The sequence below is a fragment of the Triturus cristatus genome, chromosome 3_2 (genome assembly GCF_964204655.1).
Source record: "Triturus cristatus chromosome 3_2, aTriCri1.1, whole genome shotgun sequence".
Classification (NCBI taxonomy): Eukaryota; Metazoa; Chordata; class Amphibia; order Caudata; family Salamandridae; genus Triturus; species Triturus cristatus.
This window is the reverse complement of record NC_140584.1, coordinates 146,479,124-146,499,692: the sequence shown is the minus strand read 5'-3', so window position 1 is coordinate 146,499,692 and position 20,569 is coordinate 146,479,124. Positions and strand designations below refer to the sequence as shown.

Genomic DNA, 20,569 nt, shown 5'->3' with positions numbered 1-20,569 from the left:
CAGCATAATTACGCAAAATACTTTATTTTTGCATTTTCAAATACTTTCTGTTGCCAATCCAGGCTTTAACATAAGTATGTGCGGCCAATCGTATTTCCTCAGGACTCGCAGTAAAACCCAATGCATTTCGAACCTGTGCGGTTCTTCGTCAGGGGTCGCTTGAAAAAGTGGTTTATATTGAGCATTGTTCTCACTCAAGCAGTGCAGCAGCTGGGTGCGCAAAAACGCACCCTTTTCCAGTATCTTTGATATGCTGTGAAGGGGCGATACACAGCGCTGCTTGCACGCATCCATTTGGAATTTTCAGCTAAACAATTTACATTTCTAAGAGGAGGTGTGCATTCGCCATTCATACATTTGCTGAGCACTTTCTAAAAGTGGCAATTTCAAACACAGGTTTTAAAAATCACGTTCACCAAATATGTTTTAATAAATTCTGAATTCAGAGAGTCTGATCTCATCCCTATTGCAAGTTACACATGTAAAAATGTTACATTGCAACCCCAATGATAAGCCTATGGGACAGATAGCCTTTTCAACAGTGAAAAATTAAATACACAGTATTTCACTATATGGATATGTCACACACACTAGTACATGTCCTAGCTTTCACATACACTGCACTATGTCCATGGGGGTACCTTGGGCCTACCGTAGGGATGCCTTGCATGTAAGAAAAGGGAATGCTTGGGCCTCTCAAGTGGGTGCACTTGTCAGGACAACCTGGCAGTTCACAACTGTGTGCGCAGACACTACAGTGGTAAGTCTGAGACACATTTACAGGGCTACTCATGTGGGTGGCTCAACCAGTGCTGCAAGCCCACTAGTAGCATTTGATTTACAGGCCCTGGCACACACCGTGCACTTTACTAGGAACTTACCAGTAAATCAAATATACCAATCATGGATAACCAATCATTGTCACAATTTATACAGAGAGCATATGCACTTTAGCACTGGTAAAGTGCCCGCAACCTATAGCCAACAAAAACAGGTGCAGAAAAATAGGAGGTAAAAGGCAAAAAGTTTAGGGATAAACCTGTCAAAAGGGCCAGGTCTAACAGATAGTTTTTTCTCCACCAGCGGGTTCGGACATTTGTACCTCCAATCCATGTTTCGACTATATTTTGGGTCAGTTCTACAGTTTATCGGTCGCTCTTCTCCAGTTGCGCCTCTTACAAAAACTCCACCTGTTCGATTCCGTTCGACCAAAGCCCCTTTGGCGCAGCGCCCTTCAAGGCTTACCTTTCACATTGCCACCTGTCCTCCCAAAAATGCTCCACTGGTAATGGAACGCACAACCTTTCGGTTCTGCCCCCGTTGCCATGTGAAGTATCTTCACACAGAACAACACTGGCTGTGTAACTTGTGCTTGTTCCCCGAGTACAATAAAGCAGCTTGTGCCGCCGCTCCACAAAGATCATAGAGCTCATCACCTTGAGATGTCCTACAGAGCCACCGACTACACTTCTGACCTTTTTGGTGAGGAGTATGCCCAGGAGCAGCCATCGGTCGCCAAGGAGGGAACCTTCTCTGTTGATGACAGTTCCAGCTCTGAGCTCGAGGGTGACTTTTAAATAGAGGACATTATGCCAGCTCAAAAACCTATGAGTATGGTTGCCCCAGCTCATGTCTACCAGCCTAATTGTGCCAAAAACCTTTCAGCATTTCTGTTCTCAGAATCCCAGGTCCATAGGCTACCACTGCTGTCTAGCCATTGCCGGCACAGAAAAAACGCTACGGACGCGCCCTCGCCTTTGTGCTCTGCACCGAAAGCACATGCATAGTCGATACAATCTACTTCAGCTTCTATGTAATGAGACCAGCAACAGGCATTGGGTCGATCTTCGATGCCAAGCCGGCAGTCAACATCATCCACCTCGACACCGCGTGCCCATTCCACCTTGAATCCGAAAGCTTTGAAGCCAAAAATGTTGAAGCCGAGTTCCAAGCCCGGTCCCGAACCATAGGTGGAACCAATCCTGTATATGTTACAGGAAAAGTTGGACACACACAAGAAGAAAATTCATATCCAAGTGGACACTGGACGAATCCAGGCCACAATTTCCTCTCCTCCACCACCTAGAAGGCAGCTTACCTTTGAAGAGGCTTTAGACATGCCAGTTCCTCATAAGAGGAAGACTATTGACAAGGCTACCACCCCTTCCACCTTCCTTCACCCCCACCACCTTCACCCCCACTATCACACTCTACTGAACCACCATCTTCTTCAGGTGGGCCACTAGATGACTCACCACAATGGTCTCCACAGTCTGATACTGCTGGGTGTGGGGGCACAGGGAGATGTCCACTGGAACACCTTTGACACAGATCCCCCTGCTGACATGGAGCCTGATCCTTATCCTGCGCACCCTTCTCCTCCTGAAGATGCTATAGCAAGGGCTGATGCATTTCATAATGTGGAGCTTCATCAACAGCCTTTAGAGGACGACTTCCTCTTCAACATGCCTTCCAACACACATACGGTCACCCAATACCTGCCCATTTTAAAAGGCATGCTTAGGCATACTGATGACATATTTAACGACCCTGTTTGGGATAGAGTTGTAACGGGTAGGGTAGAGACACCCTTCCCCCTGACAAGGATAGTAGAAGAATAGAGGGTGTGGGGAAAAGAGTGTCAGCTCAGGCTGCCAAGCATTAGCGTATTGCCAACTTGTAAGCTCTCCTAGCACGCTATGACCGCACCCACTGGGATGAAATGGAAGATCTACTCCAATATCATAAAAAAACGGGCCCAATAGTTAGGTTCTCAGGGGAACATTGTTGCTAACACCTCCATACGGTGCGCATTAGATGCTTCTGGCACCGCAGCCAGAGGAGTCAACACATGAATTTTACTTTGGGGACACGCTTGGCATCGAATCTCTAGGTTTAAGACTGAGGTTCAACAAGCTGTGTTAAACATGCCAGTTGATAAGGAACCATTCTTTTGGTTCTCAGGTGGACTCCACATTAGAAAATATAAAAAGGACACTGCGACAGTCAAAGCTATGGGAGCCCTTCAAACACCTGCTACCAGTTTTTTTCATTGCCTGGGTTACCATGGAGGCTCAAAATACACCTCTTCTGAGGCTCCCGCCTCCCAACAAAAACAGCCAGGTCAGCTTTCCTAATCCTACTCCAAGGGTTACTCTTGTGCCTCCTATAGAGTTAAAAACGCCAGTAGTAGAGGTAAGGGTGCCCCCCTGTGGAGCAACACCCTCCACTAAGCAAAGACTATCCTCTCCTTTCCTCCAATCGTATAACACCTGTCGGGGCCGAATTCACAATTGTCTACCCACATGGCATCCCATCACATCAGACAAGTGGGTTTTAACCATTATCCAACATGACTGTTGCCTGGCCACCCAACATTCTACCTTGCTTTCACAGGCTGTTAAATGATCATCAAACATTACTCAAACAATAAGTTCAAGATCTTCTCCTCAAAGGTGCTGTAGAGCCTAGCCCTCTTCAACATCAGAGTTCGGGAGTATAATCTCTGTACTTACTAATCCCCAAAAATGACGGGTCCTTAAGGCCAGTCTTAGATCTCAGGCCCTTCTACAAATACATCCTATCAGAACAGTTCCACATGGGTACCTTACAGGACGTCATTCCGCTTCTTCAACAGGGCGACTTTATGGCAACACTAGACTTAAGGAACGCCTACTTCCACATATCAATACACCCATCTCATTGCATATACCTAAGATTTGTCATAGCTGACACACATTACCAGTTTGAAGCTTTACCATTCGGGGTAACCACCGCACCTCAAGTGTTAATCAAATGCCTAGCAGTGGTTGTAGCTCATATGCTCAGCAAAATGTCCACGCATTCTATTACCTGGACGGCTGGCTAATCAAAGCCAGCACTCTTCATCAGTGCCAAAAACACACCCGGATGACAATAGATCTTCTCCACAGTTAAGGGTTTGCTATCAACATTCCCATGTCTCACTTGCAACCATTACAAGTTCAACCATACTTAAGGGCAATCCTAAACACACAAATAGGATGATTCTTTCCCAATCCCGCAAGAATTCAAGACAAATGGAAACTTCACCCACAAGTCCTCTCACCCTATTTCCAAAAGTGGAGGTTCCTTCAAATGGACCTTTTTGCCACAGCAGAAAGTGCAAAATGCCCAAACTTTGCCCACAGGTCTCCACAGCCACTATCCAGGGCCATTGCACTATGGATGAGTTGGTCAAAGCTATTTACCTACGCTTTTCCGATTCTCCCTCTCCTTCCCTTTCTGGATTAGAAGCTCTTGCATACTTCTTTAACAAAGATCCTGATAGCTCCCACATGGGCGCGTAAATCTTGGTTCACAACTAGACCTTGTTTCACAACATTACTAGACCTTTCAGTAGTTCCATACAATGAGCTGCCCAATGTACCGCGCCTTCTCTCTCACAACCATAGACAAATCAGACATTCAGATCCCAAAACTCTCATTTTAGTTATCTAGCTCCTGAGGTCATAGAGTTTGGTTATCTTAATTTACCAGTGGGGGTGCGTCGCCCTGCTGATGACGAAGATGTCCACACGGTACTGAAGCACCGATGGATCTGGCTCTGATCCTGGGACAGATGGACGCGTAGACCGGGTTAATGGGGATTGGGGCATCAGACGACTACGGGGGATGAGTTTGGCTGCTCCCGGTGGCCGCGACACCGTGGAAGGTAGGATTGCACTTGGCAACAACCACGTGCCTCTGAGGCCCCGCAGTGACAGGGGCCGTGAGTGAGCCTGAGGTGCTGGGTTGGCAGGCCGAGCAGTGCGTCCTGTGCCCCTAATGCGATCCGAATTGCCCCAAAATGCACTGCGCAGCCGCAGCGAAAAGGGCATATATTATTCTGTGGGAATCCTGACCGTCCCATCTGCTTAGCGCTTAAGGCCTGAGGATTGGGCCAGATGTGGGGCCAGTGGCGTGACTGGGCCATGGTGCAGCCCCCTGCCTGACGATCCTGGCTGCGCGGCTGCCGGACAGGGTTACCGGTGAGAGCCTTGCTGGGCCGCATTGCTAAGGTATGACTCACTTTCTTATCCCTGTTGGCTGCACATCATGGCTTGTTTGCCTGGTGTGATCGCGCTCCTGCCGTGGGCCAGTTTGTTGACTGGGACACCCTTGGACATTGCTGTTTGGGCCCTTAGAGGGCTTCCCCACAAACCTGCTCACCCACTGATGGCAGTGCGCAAATTAAGTGCCCCCATCAGAAATGCTGTCTCTGCACCTGTGGTGGTGCCTGATTCGTCTGTGGAGTCTGCGATTAGGCCTTGAGCTTGAGGGGTTGTCCTTGATGTTGGCTGCATGCGTGGGCCCTGTTGAACCATTTCAGCCTGCTAGATCACGAGACACAGCCTACGGACTGATGTGCACAATGTTGCAGGAGGGGTGAGGCGTGCACCTGGTCGCTAATCCCCCCATCCCCCAATTGGTCTTGAGATTTGAGCTCTGCGTGCGACGGCAGGGCCCCCCCCCCCCTGCATACTCTTACCGTCATTACTGTTGATACCAGAACTCTTCCCTCCATCCCCTACTCCATTGGTTCTGAGAAAACTACTGGGGGAGCCGAGACTTTGACCGACATGGTACGATAGGAGGCCCTGCAGCTGATCAGCTGGCCGGCCTGGAAGCCATTTTTGCTGAACTCAAAACAAGATTCCATTGCTACAGTGATACATAAACTCCTGCCTTTCCAGCCCTATGCCACCCACTCTGATGAGGAGGGCAAGTATCTCCGGTGACCGGTCACGAGGCCTAACACCAAATATTGTTTGCCATAGTATATGCCCCAAACATTGACAACCCAGATTTATTTCAGAGACTCCGGGCCTTGATTGATCGCACTGACGCAGATCACATTGTACTTGGGGGGGTGAATCTAATATGCTCCTTGACCCAGCTTTAGATACCACGGTGTGAAACTCAGACGGTAACCCCGCTCGCTACATATTTTACGTGACTTATGTTGCGTTAACACGCTCTGTGACTCGCGGTGCCTACTACATCCCACTTGCCCTGCATACACTTCTATTCTGGACCCCACAATACCTGGACGCGAATAAACTATTGGTTTCTATCGGCCATGCATACACAATGGCTTGGCTCATTCAGACATCTCCCACAAACACTTTCCGATCACTCCCCTGTTGCGATGACACTGCGTGCTCCTAATGTAGGCGGCCTGAACGTCATTCCCTAATATTGCACTTCGATGACCTCTTTTGCACGTGGCTCTGGTCCGCTATCATTCAACATTTTGAGCACAATAAAGACTCAGTTCAATTGAAGGCCCCCTATGGGAATCCTTTAAGGCATTCACCAGAAGTGTATGTATATCTAAACATGTTGGTATACTGCACGATCTGCGTTGGACACTGACTCGCATTGAAACAGAGTTGGATTGCGCTAGTGCTCGGCATACCACCAAGGCCCACTTACCCTGACGTGCTTAATTTATGGCCAAGTTTAAAGACACTGAGGAGTGTGGTGCCCACTAGTTGGGAAAATATGCTAGGGCCTGTTGATACGGAGAGGGACAGAGGCCGGGACATATTCTAGCCAGGCTCCTACACCCCTTAGGGGCACATCATATATATCTGAGCTACACCGAGCAGATGGCATCCACCTCACAGACACTGTAGATATACAGGCTGAGCTCCTTTGCTATTCTATTGATCTTTACACCATTCACCTGGGCAATGACAAATCTGAAAGGACGGCCTACCTGAGCGAGATCGCTTTGGTCTGGCTTACTACTGCACACTAACAGTTTCCTAGTGAGCCTTTTACGGCTGAGGAAGATCGTTCAGTCGATTAAATCAATGCATGGCACTAAAGCTCCTGGCCTTCTAGAAGGTGAAGAAGCAATGATCACCTACTTCTAAAACCGGGTGAAAACTCACAACATTTCAATTCCTATCGGCCACTATCCCTATTAAATTTTGGTAGTAAAATTTTAGCTAAGCTGTTGTCAACCCTCCTTGCCCTTCTAATGGACCAAATTATCTCCCCCGGCTCAGTAGAACTTTGTTCCGCATTGTTCGACTTTCCTGAACTTCCGTACGGTATTTGCTGTCGTTAATAGAATATCCCCTACGGTGTCCACTATAGTCACCCTCTTGGACGTGGAGAAAGCCTTTGATTAGTTAGAATAGCCATTCCTACACACCGCAGTTAGTAAATTGGGCTTTCTATGTAACTTCTCATAACGCTTCTCCACTCACTATCGACAGCTCGGAGTAGGGTAAAGGGTACACTGTCTGCCTCATTCACAGTAACACGGGGGACACGGCAAGGGTGCCCCCTCTAACCCCTGCTCTTCAGTATAGTGGTGGATCCATTGGTGTGCCATCTTCAAGCTAAGCATTTACAAAGGGGTGTGCAAATTAAACCTTGCCAATCCTGGTTTCACTCTGCCGACGATATATTACACTTTGTATGTCATTCCACTGACAATTTAGCCCCAATATTTAGGGAATTAATCCCTATTAATTGGATTAGGTCAAAGTTATTTCCACTGACGGATGTACCTACTCGGTTGCATTGTGACTTCCCTTTGAAATGGTGCTAAAGCTCTGTTCGTTAACTTCATGGCGGGCACAGGCTTTGCCCCAATGGCGTAGACACGTCCTAGTGTAGCAGTATACGGGAGATAGGTATTCACCAGACTTGCTTTGATGACTCGATTATGCTTGAACCGTCCCTCTTTCTAGCCTTATTGTGTTATGTCTCCGTCATCCTAAAATCTATGTGCAGATACGTTGCCATTATCTTACTTTTGGCCAAACATGAGGTTGCCATACATTGGGGAAGCAAGCACTGACCTACCGTGGCGGCATGGATAAATAGTCTAAACTATTGTGATATAAATAGTGAATTATATACAACCCTTCAACCACCTCCCTCCCGCCCGAAAGATATGTGGCAGCTTCTGACTGAGTACGTATTGACCCTGTCCACACCAAACTCCAGCCAGTAAATGTAAAGGAATGCAGACTTTGCACATCTCCTTTTCAGTAGTGGAGAAGTGTGGCTCAATGATTAGAGCAGCAGACCCTGATGCAGAGGTCTAGCCCGGGACCAGGGTTCAATTCCCCGCCTCGGCGGGTCTTGGGCTCAAAAATTCCACAGACCTGATAATTCTTGCCTCAGTGCCTATTCCAATCATGGAGTCCCACTCTGCAACTCTGGGCAATAGCTTGCTTAATCTCCACAACGCTAAGGATGCCTGGCCTCCACCTTGGGGGTGCCCAGGAGTGGACGCCTCACAGCGAAAGCCAGGATGGGTTCCACAGCGGTATTCTTACAAGCGCCTTGAGACCCTTGCGGGTGAGTAGTGCGCTATACAAGTATCAATTTACAAGTATCAGTTTTAGTAGTGCTGCAACTGTGTAGACTGTGAAATGTTCTTACTGTATCATTGTGAGTTTGAATGTGTTTAGTTATTGGCTGTTACATACAATGTACAGTGGAAAAATATGCTATTTAAAAAAAAAAAAAAAAAAAACCCTACCAGCAGAATGTACTGACATTTTTATGGAAGCACATAGACCTACCACTATGGCCTGCTGTGCAGCAAAATGAAAATGTTTTTTTTGCTACTGCTACCCAAAACAAATTGACCCTTTCACAGCTACAGTACAAACCATTATCTGCTATTTACTGCACTTACAAAAGGCTGGTTTAGCATTCACATTTGTATGCCTACTTCTTGCTGCGTTGGCTGCTTATCTCCAAAATAGAGAACACCTTATGCTCTTCAAAATCTTATTCACCAAACCTTTATGGAAGGACTTACACTGGTTATTCCACCCGGGATTCCTCCTGCACCTCTATGGAACCTTAATGTAGAACTCACAAGACTCATGCTCTCTTCAATTCCTATCTTTGAAGGTGGCATTTTAGTCCCCATAACTAGGGGTGGGCGGAATTTGCGTAATCGCGCTACGCAAATCTCCGCGAAATGGTAAAAAATCTCCGCGAACACGCGGAATTGCTTGCTCGCGATACTTTTTTCCTGTTCGTGATCGCTGTTTGCGTGCTCGAGGTGAAATATCTCGCGAACACGCATATTGAGAACGCGAACAAGCAGAAAATTTCGCGAAGTCGCGGAACGCAGATTTTTGGGCAATTTTGCGTTCTCCGCGGAACGCGAAACTACCCAAATTCCGCGAACGGAACGGAATTTACCGCCCAGGCCTACCCATAACTTCACTCAGACATGTTGGTGAGCTCCAGAAGTTCCAGAAGAACTGTTCTTTCAAATACACAAAGACAAGGTGGTTCCCTGTACAAACCTACATTTTCTCAATTTCAATGTCTCAATTTCACCTCAACCAATCTATTGAATTGTCAGTCTTTTTTCACCAACCTGATTCGGTTGCATAAAGCGCTCTTCATACTTTAGATGTCAAAAGAGTGCTAATGTTAAACATTGATAGAACTAAAACTTTCAGACACTCTCAACTTTTTGTCACCTTTTCTCTACCACACAAAGGCAACCCAATATCTAAATCGGACATAGCCAGATGGATAGTAAAATGTATTCAGACTTGCTACACCAGGGCCAAAAAACCTTTATCTGTTCCTCCCAGATCACACTCTACTCGCAAAAAGGGACCAACCATGGCCTTTTTTGGAACTATACCCATAGCTGACATGTAGAGTAGCTACATGGTCCACACCACACACTTTCACCAAACATTATTGTGTGGATGTTTTAGCACGCCAACATGGAGAGACAGGGCTACATACCAGTTTCCAAACCTCTGTAACACCCACAGGTTAGCCACCGCTTACAAGGAAGGACTGCTTTAAAGTCTATGCAGAGCATGTACATCTACATCCGCACATGCAATTGAGCGGAATATGTTACTTACTCTGTAAACATCCGATTGTGACATTGTAGATTCACATGTGCCCACCCTCCTCCCCGGCCCGGAAACCTGTGGCAGTTACAGTTCATTACATTTACTAGTTTTTTCACTATTTATACATTAAGAAGGGTCATCACATTACTTACACATACTTTACACTCCTTTCTCAACCACCCGCGGGAAAGCAATCTAACAATGGAGTTGATGCTGATGCACATTACCACCGAGCGGAGGAGTCTCTCGACCTCCTGACTTGAAAGACTTCTTTGACGAAAAAAAGCTTGCACAACTCCAGACCCAGCACAAGATGGTCAGGAGTAACAAATTCCATAAGGGTGTTAATTGAACGCCTACATTTCAGCATCATCCTTATCTCATTGATATAGCTTGTCCCACATGCTCAACTGATTCCTTCACACTGCTGTACCACTGTCTCCTTCTTATATTATTTGCCCTAATGCATGCATGACCAGGTTTGATCTTCACAAGTACCCTAAATTAAATAACCATAAAGGAATAAATTATATTGCTAATCTGCTAATTTTCATATTTTGTTTTGTAGTCTCTCTTTCAGCTTCCAGAGTTCCGAAGATTAGTGTTGGGCTATAGTCTTCCTCAGAGTGTACTTGAACATTGCCGAAGCCATGGTGTAAGAGCTTTTTATGACTGTTTAGTTTCTCCTGCTATATATTGTTTGCTGACTTTGCCTACTTGATCACTGAAGTCCATGTGCAATGCTTCAATCCCCGTTTTGGGTAACCCCAATCGATTTCCAGAGTTGTGCTTTAGCCTTTTGTTATTTCCATGGGTATTTGCATCACCTACGAAGACTTGAGCATCAAACCATGAACTGTGCTGCAGTAAGATAGCTGGCACTTGGGGTTTCTAAAATGGATCCAAGACAGCCAGATCCATGCCGCATTTTCAAGACAGTTTCAGGCTATGTAAATTAATTCCATTCATATTAATTAAAAGTGTACATTTATTTTACACAGAGTTCTTGAACAAGCAACATAGATCTGACCCCCCTGAACCTATGCTGGGTCTACCCATACTATTCAAAGTGGCACCCATTATGAATCTCCCCTGTTGTACTCAGATCTTCCATGCAACTCAGAGCTATCCACATGTTTTCCCCTATTTACTGTGAGTGATTTGCGTTGGGTAATCTGTCTGTTCGAAGTGCCTTAGTGACCAAATAAATGTTCTTTTGCAATTATTTATTTAATAGTTTTTCATACTTTTCCATTTAATTTATGATTGCACAGGAGAAAAGAAATATTGCCTTCATGCAGGAGCTTCAGTACCTTTTCGCTCTCATGGTGGGGTCGAATTGTAAGTTTGTTGACCCATCTGCGGCGTTGGAGCTCTTGAAAGATGCTTTTCTTTCTGTGGAGGCACAGCAGGTAATACAGTTCAGTTGTTGGAAAGTATCTTCAGTATACAATTGCATCTAAAAGTGACCTTTAGCTATTATGTATCTTCCCATAAAAAGAAAAAAAAATTGTGAATCCTTTGTGAGCCATGCAATTAACAAAAAAGTAGTTGCCGGATGACTTGAGAGCGCTGCTCTATCATTTGTTGTTTGTTTGTGATTATGAAGAGGGGACAGTACGAAATTAAACATTGATACATCTTAGCTTGAAATAAATAACTTGCTGTGTTGTATATCAACAGTCAATTTGATGTCTGATTTGGGTTTTGGCTTGTGCATTTTATAAACCCCCGGCACTAAGCCTCTTTCTCACTCTGGGAGCCCACTGTGCCCCTTCCATACATGGACAGAAAGTTGAGTTATTAGCACTGCAACACTGGAGTATGGTACATCTGGCTGGGACACATGAAGTTTTGAGAACACACTCGTCTGGTGTCTTTGGAATAGTAGAGAAGCAGTCGTCATTTCCAATAGTAGCAGAGGTCGATCTTGAATGGAGTACTGGTTCAATGTGTGGCATAAAGCAACAATGAGTATTTAAGGTTCACTTCAATACATTGAAAGTAATTATTATTTCCTGTAAGTTTCAATCCCCTTCCCCACTATGCCATTTAAATATATATGTTGGAGGCATGTGTGGCTGTAGATACATGTGCTTACCATAAGTCTGCCATCTAGTGCTGGCTCTGAAGCGTGCAAGTTGTTTTTCTTCGATTAAGTCTTTGGAGTCACAAGGTGACTCCTCTTCTTGCTTGCAATGAGCATGGTCCTCGACTTCATTGTTACATTGTTTTTTCCGCTGTCTGTTTCAGTCATGTGCGCCTCTGCTCTGTCTTGGCATCGCAATTTCCTAGTCTTTACACCTTAATGTTGGTATTGTATTCAATCAGTTATTTCTATATTTATTTTGATTGCTTATCGACGCATTTCCAGTCGACCAAGGCCCGGAGGGCCTTCTCCCTTCGGCTCAATTCTCAATTTATCGACGTCTTGTCCACGCCATGTCCACCTGGTGATGGAACAGATGTGCTTCCATTTCTGCCCATGCTGCCATGCCAAGTTTCCACACAAGGACCAACATCAGGTGTGTAACTTATGACTTTCTCCCTAACACCAGGAATCCACTTGCGATGCTTGCAAGTCTTTCCGATCCAAGAAAACGCTCTGTGACTGGCGCGCTCAAGAGGTCTCACCGCAGCGTCAAAGACACTCCGTACATATTCGGTTCCCAAGATTTCCAGCACGAGACCCATGCCTAGGTGTCGGCCGTAGACGAATGCACTTTGTTTCAGAAATACAGCTTGGGATCTGTGCTAGAGATCCAAGATCTTCCACCAGGACATTTTGTGACTACTGTGCTCCATTCACCCTCACAGCAGCCTCAGCAAAACAACCCAAAGAGTCATCCAACTAGTTCCGACCGGCAAAAGTTTTCATATGGGCAACCGTCTCCCCCAGGTCATGGTTGGCACCTAACAGCTGCATCAGACACATCTTAACCTGGCTTGGCACTAAAAGGCCGGAATAAGATTAATGTTCACCAGCCATAGGACTCGAGACGAGCATCAGAGTCAAGCGCTTAAAGCACCGTACCTTGATTATGACTTGTAGACGGCTCAGAGTGCATTTAATTCAATTCCTTCTTCATTTGGAACCAAGTGGCAAGGTTGCTGATGTTATGACACAATCAAGCAGTCTGGTTCTGTATTCTATGTACCTTGATGTACCTTGATGATGAGGTTCTTAGGGAGATAATTATAAATGACGCTACAGCAGTCTTCAAGTGCCATGACCAAAACTTGTATCGGCTCCATCTCATTATCTGTTGCGGTCAGTTCTGAGTAGGGGTAAGATTTAGCAGAATATGGAGAATCATAACCTCAGCACTGAAAGCAGCCACTTTGAAACCAAGACCCTCGACATCGAAGTCCTCGGTGTCAAAAGGCACTTCGGAGCTAAAATCCTTCTCCAAACAAAAGGACAGCTCCTAACCTGTGGAACACGTGCTTCAACAGTTACAGAAAGAGTTAGGCTCTAGACAGAAACACCTGGTCATACATCCAGATACTAGTCGTATTCTAGCTCCACCTCCTCATACCGGGGCACAGCCTCCCAAAAGGCAATTGTCTTTTGAAGATGCTTTGTTGGATATACCCATCCACCAAAGCGCAGGAAAAAAGCAGATAAGGCTTCCAGTCCACCGCCTCTCGGCCCACCACCACTTGTGGCACCACCATCGCACTCCAAACCACCTTCACCTCCTGCAGACACACAGTATTCTCCAGAAGGTTCCATTCACTCTTTTGAGGGACATGGGGATGATGGAGACCAGTTCTCCCTCCGCCTCAGGATGACGTGTGGGAAACGCATGATACAGACCCACCTGCAGACACAAACCCAGATCTGTATCCAGCAAAGACTTCCTCTCCAAACGACACCACTACCTATCATGACATTATAGATGGAGTGGCTAATTATCACAAGGTTCAGCTCCACACTGAACCAGTGGGGCATGACTTTTTATTTGAGACCCTTTCCTCCACAGATTGCTTGGCCCAATACCTGCTGATGCTCAAAGGCATGCTGAGACATACTCTAGACATTTTCAAAGATCCTGTCAAGACGCCAGTTATCACACCAAGGGTCGATTAAAAAAAATACCAACTGTCCACTACTGATCCAACATATTTAAAGGGCCAATTAACACCTGACACTTTAGTGGTTGCAACAGCAAGGAAAAGGGCAAATTCACAAATGTGGTGAGGCTCCCCCGCCAGATAAAAAAAGTAGGAAAATGGACTCGTGGGTGGGGGGTGGTGGCCGCCCATCTGCCAACCACTGGAGAATTGCCAAATCCTTTGGTTGTCTCCTCTCCCGTTATAACAGGGCACACTGGAATAAAATAGATGAGCTCCTCCAACATCTCCCAGTAAAAATGTAAGAATCGGGCATATGAGACTGCCTCAGAAGGCAAACTAATTGTGAATACCTCTATTCACAGCGCTCTGGATGCAGCTGACAAAGCCGCAAGGGGCATTAACACAAGTGTTATCATTGGACAGCATGCCTTGCTTAAGGTTTCAGGTTTTAAGCCTGAAGTGCAATGAAACATCCTTGCACTTCCCTTTGATAGTGAACACCTCTTTGGTCCTCAAGTAGATACTCTATGTGGAAATTTTTTAAAAGAAAATGAAACAACCAAAGCTATGGGGGTTTTACAGACACCCGCGCAATGAGGTACTTTTAACTTTTAGTCGCTCTCCCTTTTGTGAAGCAGCAAAGTCCACATCTTCAGACACCTCCACCTTCTACTGGTGTCCCCAGTCACAAACCACATAATCAAGGGGTTTATATATATGTTCCTACAGTGGCAACAATTCTAGAGGTAGGGGCGTTTTCTCTAAAATATCCGCCACAAAACCTTGACTTTCCTACCATTCCTAACCGTTTACACTACAACTGTCTGCATGGCGGAATATTACCGCCGACCAGTTAGTATTGGATACTATCCAACATGCTTATTGCCTAGGGCTCGCATCCACACCTCCAAACATTCCACTGTACACACACAGGCTCTCCAAGAACCATGAGCAGCTGCTCAAAGAGGAAGTCCAAGCTCTTTTACTAAATTGAGCAATAGAACTTGTTTAACTGCATCAACAGGGTACAGGGGTGTATTTACGTTACTTCCTTATTCCCAAAAAGGATGTGTCTACAAGGCAAGTGCTCGACCTCGGACCCCTAAACAGATACATTCTCTCGGGCCACTTCCACGTATTCACTCTTCCAGATGTCATTTCAGTACTACAAAGAGGCGATGTCATTGCCACATGGGGCCTAAAGGACCCTACCTCCACATTCTAATTCTCCCGGTACATCGCCAATACCTCAGGTTCGTGTTAAATGGACAAAACTTTCAGTTCAAAGTGCTTCAATTCGAGGTCACTCCAGCCCCAGAGTGTTTACTAAATGCCTAGCAGTATTAGTAGCACACTTGCGCAGGCAAAACATACACATTTTTCCTTATCTAGACAACTGGCTCTTCAAGAGCACACATTTTCAAGGCTGTTTCCAACACACTCAAACTACCATAAACTTACTTCACCAATTGGGGTTCACAGTCAGTGCAGTCAAGTCACACCTCCAACCTCTCCAAACACAACCTTACCTGGGAGACGTCCTCAACACACACACACTGGAATAGCTTACCCAAATGCTGCAGGGATTCAATCCTTCATAACACTTATTCCACAGTGTGAGAAGTTGGCCTGGTATATGATGCTCACTAGTTAAAGTGATCACCTTGTACCATGCCAAGCAACCCTTATGGTGTGGTTGTAAGTCAACCTTTTCGGACTAGCTGCCCTAGTGGTAGCGTAGGCTAAGCAGTCTTTGAGGCTAAACTCGTGAAGCGTGTTAAGCCAGCTGTTTTACCAAATGCAACCCCTTTTATACCAATGAAAGGACACCACACAGATATATATTCAAAATATATATGTATTTATTTCTCAAAGTAACCCCTAGTCTCTTTATGAGCACAGGAGCACAAATCGTCAAACAAGATTATCACAGAATACACAGAAGTTGCACTTTATATGGATAGGCCCTGGTGGCCACTCGAACCATATACTAAAATAGTGGTATAAGTACCATGAACAGAAAAGGGAAAAGGCCTAGGGCCTCTAGAATCGCTGGGCCTACAAGGAGCTAACGTCAGTTAGTGACCAGGAGGTCCACGGGTGGCGTGTGCAGAGCAAATAGTCACACGCGTGCTCCCATAGGTTTCAATGGGTGCGTAAAGAGTACAAAGTTACTGCAAAGAGGATCTTCCGGATGGACTAGGAACTCAAGATTTGGAACACAGGCACTAGAGATGTAATACTACACTTGGGCACAGGTGTGCCAGCTTTACCTCACCCACAGGAAGCGGGTGCATAGGCCTCGAAGTGCGTCGGGTTTCTTCTATCTGTTCCGTGGAGCTTGAAGACAAAGATGCTGCAGGCGGTCGGTCCGGGAGAGATGCAGTGGATCCCAGAGTGGATCGGAGATGTTGAAGACCTGTAAGCAGAGGGGACAGTGTTCACAGTCACTAGCCAGTGACCAGCGTGGCACCAGGTGGGTACCAGGCAATGTCGGGTGCAAACAGGAAGAAAGGTGTAGCTTGTCTCTGCAGCCACGTGGTCCCTGGAGGTCGACGACGTCCAGGAGTCTGTTCACGAGCTGTCCCACGCAGGCTCTCGCTGTCGGCGGTGTCGGCGACTTGATCGAAGCAAACAAGCCTTGGCAAAAGCAATTGTTGTAGGAGATGAAATAAGCTGATGGTTCTGACCAGCAAGGTCAGAAGGACTGCTCCTTTGGAGGGGAGCAAGGGCCAGTCTGGAGCAACCAGACCAGCGGTGTATTTCTTGAAGTTCGTCGCCGAGATGGCTACTAGCCAGCGGGCCAGCAACCGGTTAGGCGCGTCGAGTGGCAAAATGCAGAAGGGCCCCACGCAGATCGTGGAGATGCTGGAGGGCTCACCTTTGGTGCAGATGCTGCTCGGGTGTTGGGCTTCTCAGATCCCAAAGCACAACTTGGAGGGAGCCTCGGTTGTTGCGCTTGTCAGCTTGTCGTAGTCGTTCCAAGATGGCTGGCTCCACGTGTCTCGGTGCCTCCACGGGTCTCCTCTTTTCAGGGACTGTGGATCGGGCGGTGAGAGGTCTGGAGGTCCAGGTCTTGTCGGTCTCTGGGCTCGGGCTCCGGCGGGAGGCGGCGGCAAAGCAGACGTTGATTCGCTGGATGGTGCTTGCGTTAGCAAGGTGGTCACTCCCTGACCACAGGGGAGATTGGCTTCAGTCCTCTGTGCAGCAGAGCGTCAAAGTTCCCGTCTTCTTCTTAGTGTTAAGTTGATTCCAGGATGTCTGATTTTACCCGGGTTTCAGGTACTGTACATGTCGTGTCCCTCTAGAAGGGTGGAATGCTAACCCCGTCGCCAGAATTGGCGAGGGGTTAGTATTCCAATTCGTATGACACCTTACTCGACATGTTTTGATAAAGCCAAACCAAAGATAGCATTTAACCGCGAGGTTCATAATGCACTTGAGAGTATATGGTATGACGATATCTGGAAACAGTAGAAGGAAGTTGTTCCGACCACTGCAGACAGGCTCAGCTCATGCCAGAGCACCATCTCACATGGAACCAAACACTCTGCCTTCAGGATTGTTAAGGCCTGCCATAGGAGTGACTTATAGGTTACCAGGTGTCCCATTTAAGGTTAGGTATAGGTATACTACACCTAAGTAAGAGGTGATTACACCAACTTACCCCAGCTGAGTGATCAGCCAGTTGTGTCAAATTGTTAGGCCAAGCCTGGGGTGGCATAATACATACTTCAGCCCTTGGCAGGCCTTGGGTACACCAATGCCCTGGGTACCTAGTGTACACTGGTACAGGGGCTGACAGGGTGATCCACTTCCAATTGGTTATGCACCTAGGGTGCATAGTTTTAATTTAGTAGAGAGAACAGCAGGCTGGGGGTCTGATTGGCAGGCCCACAGCCTCAATATGTCAAAAACCAGTGAAGCAAAAAGCAAAAATTTGGGGTGACCATAGGATAGCAGACCCTACTCTCCTACACAACCCCCCCCCCAAACGCTGGGACATTAAACTAGCCTTGACCAGTCTCGTCTTCATGTCCTAAGTGGAAGTACCTGGAGAGACCATCTGCATTCCCATGGTCAGTACCTGGCCGGTGCTCCACTGTAAAGTCCATCCCCTGTAGGGAAATGGACCACCTAAGCAGTTTGGGGTTTTCACCCTTCATCTGATTTAGCCACAAGAGGGGCTTATGGTCGGTCTGAATCTTGAAGTGAGTGCCAAACAAGTATGGCCTCAGCTTCTTCAGGGCCCACACCACAGCAAAGGCCTCCCTCTCAATAGCTGACCAATTCTTCTCTCTGGGGGTCAACCTTCTGCTAATAAAAGCAATGGGTTGGTCTTGACCATCTACATTAAGTTGTGACAGCACAGCTCCCACACCCAACTCAGAAGCATCTGTTTGGACAATAAACTCTTTGGAGTAGTCAGGACTTTTCAGGATAGGTGCAGAGCACATGGCCTCCTTCAGGTCATCAAATGCCTTTTGACAGCTTACTGTCCACTGAACCTTTTTGGGCATCTTCTTGGATGTCAGATCATTAAGAGGAGTCACAATGGACCCATAGTTCTTAACAAACTTCCTGTAGTACCCAGTCAAGCCCAAGAAAGCTCGAACTTGAGTCTGGGTGGTTGGAGGGGACCAGTCCTTGATGGATTGTATCTTACTCTCCAGTGGTTGAACTTGGCCTCCACCTACAAGGTGGCCCAAATATACAACCTTACTCTGCCCTATCTGGCACTTTGTAGCCTTGATAGTGAGGCCTGCCCTTTGCAGAGCCTCAAGAGCCTTCTTCAGGTGGATCAGGTGATCCTCCCAGGTGGAGCTAAAGACAGCAATGTCATCAAGATATGCTGCGCAAAAGTCATCCAACCCAGTAAGGACTTGGTTCACCAGCCTTTGGAAGGTGGCAGGTGCATTCTTCAGACCAAAGGGCATCACCACAAACTGGTAGTGCCCACCTGGGGTTGAGAATGCTGTTTTGGCCTTAGACTCCTCAGCTAATCTGATTTGCCAATAGCCAGCTGTTAAGTCAAATGTGCTCAAAAACTTTGCAGAAGCTAGTTTGTCTATGAGCTCATCTGCCCTTGGAATAGGGTGTGCATCTGTCCTGGTGACAGCATTGAGTCCTCTGTAATCCACACAGAACCTCATCTCTCTCTTGCCATCTTTGGTGTGAGGTTTGGGGACCAGAACCACTGGGCTAGCCCATGGGCTCTCTGAGGGTTCAATGACACCTAATTCCAGCATTTTATGTACCTCAGCCTTTATACAGTCCCTGACGTGGTCAGGTTGTCTGTAAAGCTTGTTCTTTACAGGCAGACTGTCACCAGTGTCCACCACATGGGTACACCAGTCAGTTTGACTAGGTATCAAGGAAAACATATGTGAAAATGATTGTAGAACCTGTCTACATTCAGTCTGCTGATGGGCAGTGAGGTTGCCTCCAAGGGTCACTCCTTCAACTGTGCCATCTTCAGGGTTCTGAGACAACAGGTCGGGGAGAGGGTCACTCTCTTCCTCCTGTCCCTCATCTGTAGCCATGAGCAAGCCCATGTCTGCCCTGTCAACATATGCTTTAAGCCTGTTAACATGGAGTACCCTGTGGGGACTCCTGGGAGTTCCTAGGTCGACCAAGTAGGTGACCTCTCCCTTCTTTTCCAGGATTGTATGGGGTCCAGACCATTTGTCTTGGAGTGCTGCTGGGGCCACTGGCTCCAACACCCATACCTTCTGTCCTGGCTGAAACTCAACCAAGACAGCCTTTTGGTCATGCCAAGCTTTCTGTAAGGCCTGGCTTGCCTCAAGGTTTTTGGATGCCTTCTCCATATACTCAGCCATCCTGGAGCGGAGACCAAGTACATAGTCCACTATGTCTAGCTTAGGCTTTTTGAGAGGTAACTCCCATCCTTCCTTCACCAAACACAGTGGGCCTCTCACAGGGTGCCCAAACAACAATTCAAAGGGGCTGTAGCCAACTCCTTTTTGTGGGACCTCTCTGTAAGCAAACAGAAGGCAGGGTAGAAGGATGTCCCATCTTCGCCTGAGCTTTTCAGGTAATCCTTTGATCATACCCTTTAGGGTCTTGTTGAATCTCTCAACAAGCCCATTGCATTGTGGGTGATAAGGGGTGGTGAACTTGTAGTTGACACCACATTCCTTCCACATAGCTGTCAAGTATCCTGACATAAAGTTGGTACCTCTGTCAGATACTACCTCCTTAGGAAACCCCACTCTGGAGAATACTCCCAGCAGGGCCCTGGCCACAACAGGTGCTGTAGTGGTCCTAAGGGGAATTGCCTCTGGATACCTGGTGGCATGATCCACTACCACCAGTATAAATCTGTGCCCAGATGCAGTGGGAGGATCCATGGGACCCACTATGTCTATTCCCACTCTTTCAAAGGGGACCCCCACCACAGGTAGTGGTATTGGGGGGGCCTTTGTTGTGCCACCTGATTTGCCACTGGCTTGGCAGGTAACACAGGAGCGACAAAACTCCTTGGTATCTTCATTCATGTGAGGCCAGTGAAAGTGAGGGACAAGTCTGTCCCAAGTCTTGTTCTGGCCTAAGTGTCCTGCTAAAGGAATGTCATGGGCCAA

At 46.9% G+C, this 20,569-nt stretch overlaps 1 protein-coding gene across 8 annotated transcripts in view; it reads left to right on the top strand.

Annotated features, from left to right (window-relative positions):
• USP28 (ubiquitin specific peptidase 28) overlaps positions 1 to 20,569 on the top strand; it is a 407,198-nt gene that overhangs the window by 137,417 nt on the left and 249,212 nt on the right. For all 8 annotated transcript variants that reach the window (XM_085647372.1, XM_085647371.1, XM_085647370.1 and 5 more), the window contains 2 exons: positions 10,456 to 10,542; positions 11,162 to 11,299. In XM_085647372.1, the coding sequence (XP_085503498.1) occupies positions 10,456 to 10,542; positions 11,162 to 11,299 (225 nt within the window). The remainder of the gene's footprint in view (positions 1 to 10,455; positions 10,543 to 11,161; positions 11,300 to 20,569) is intronic.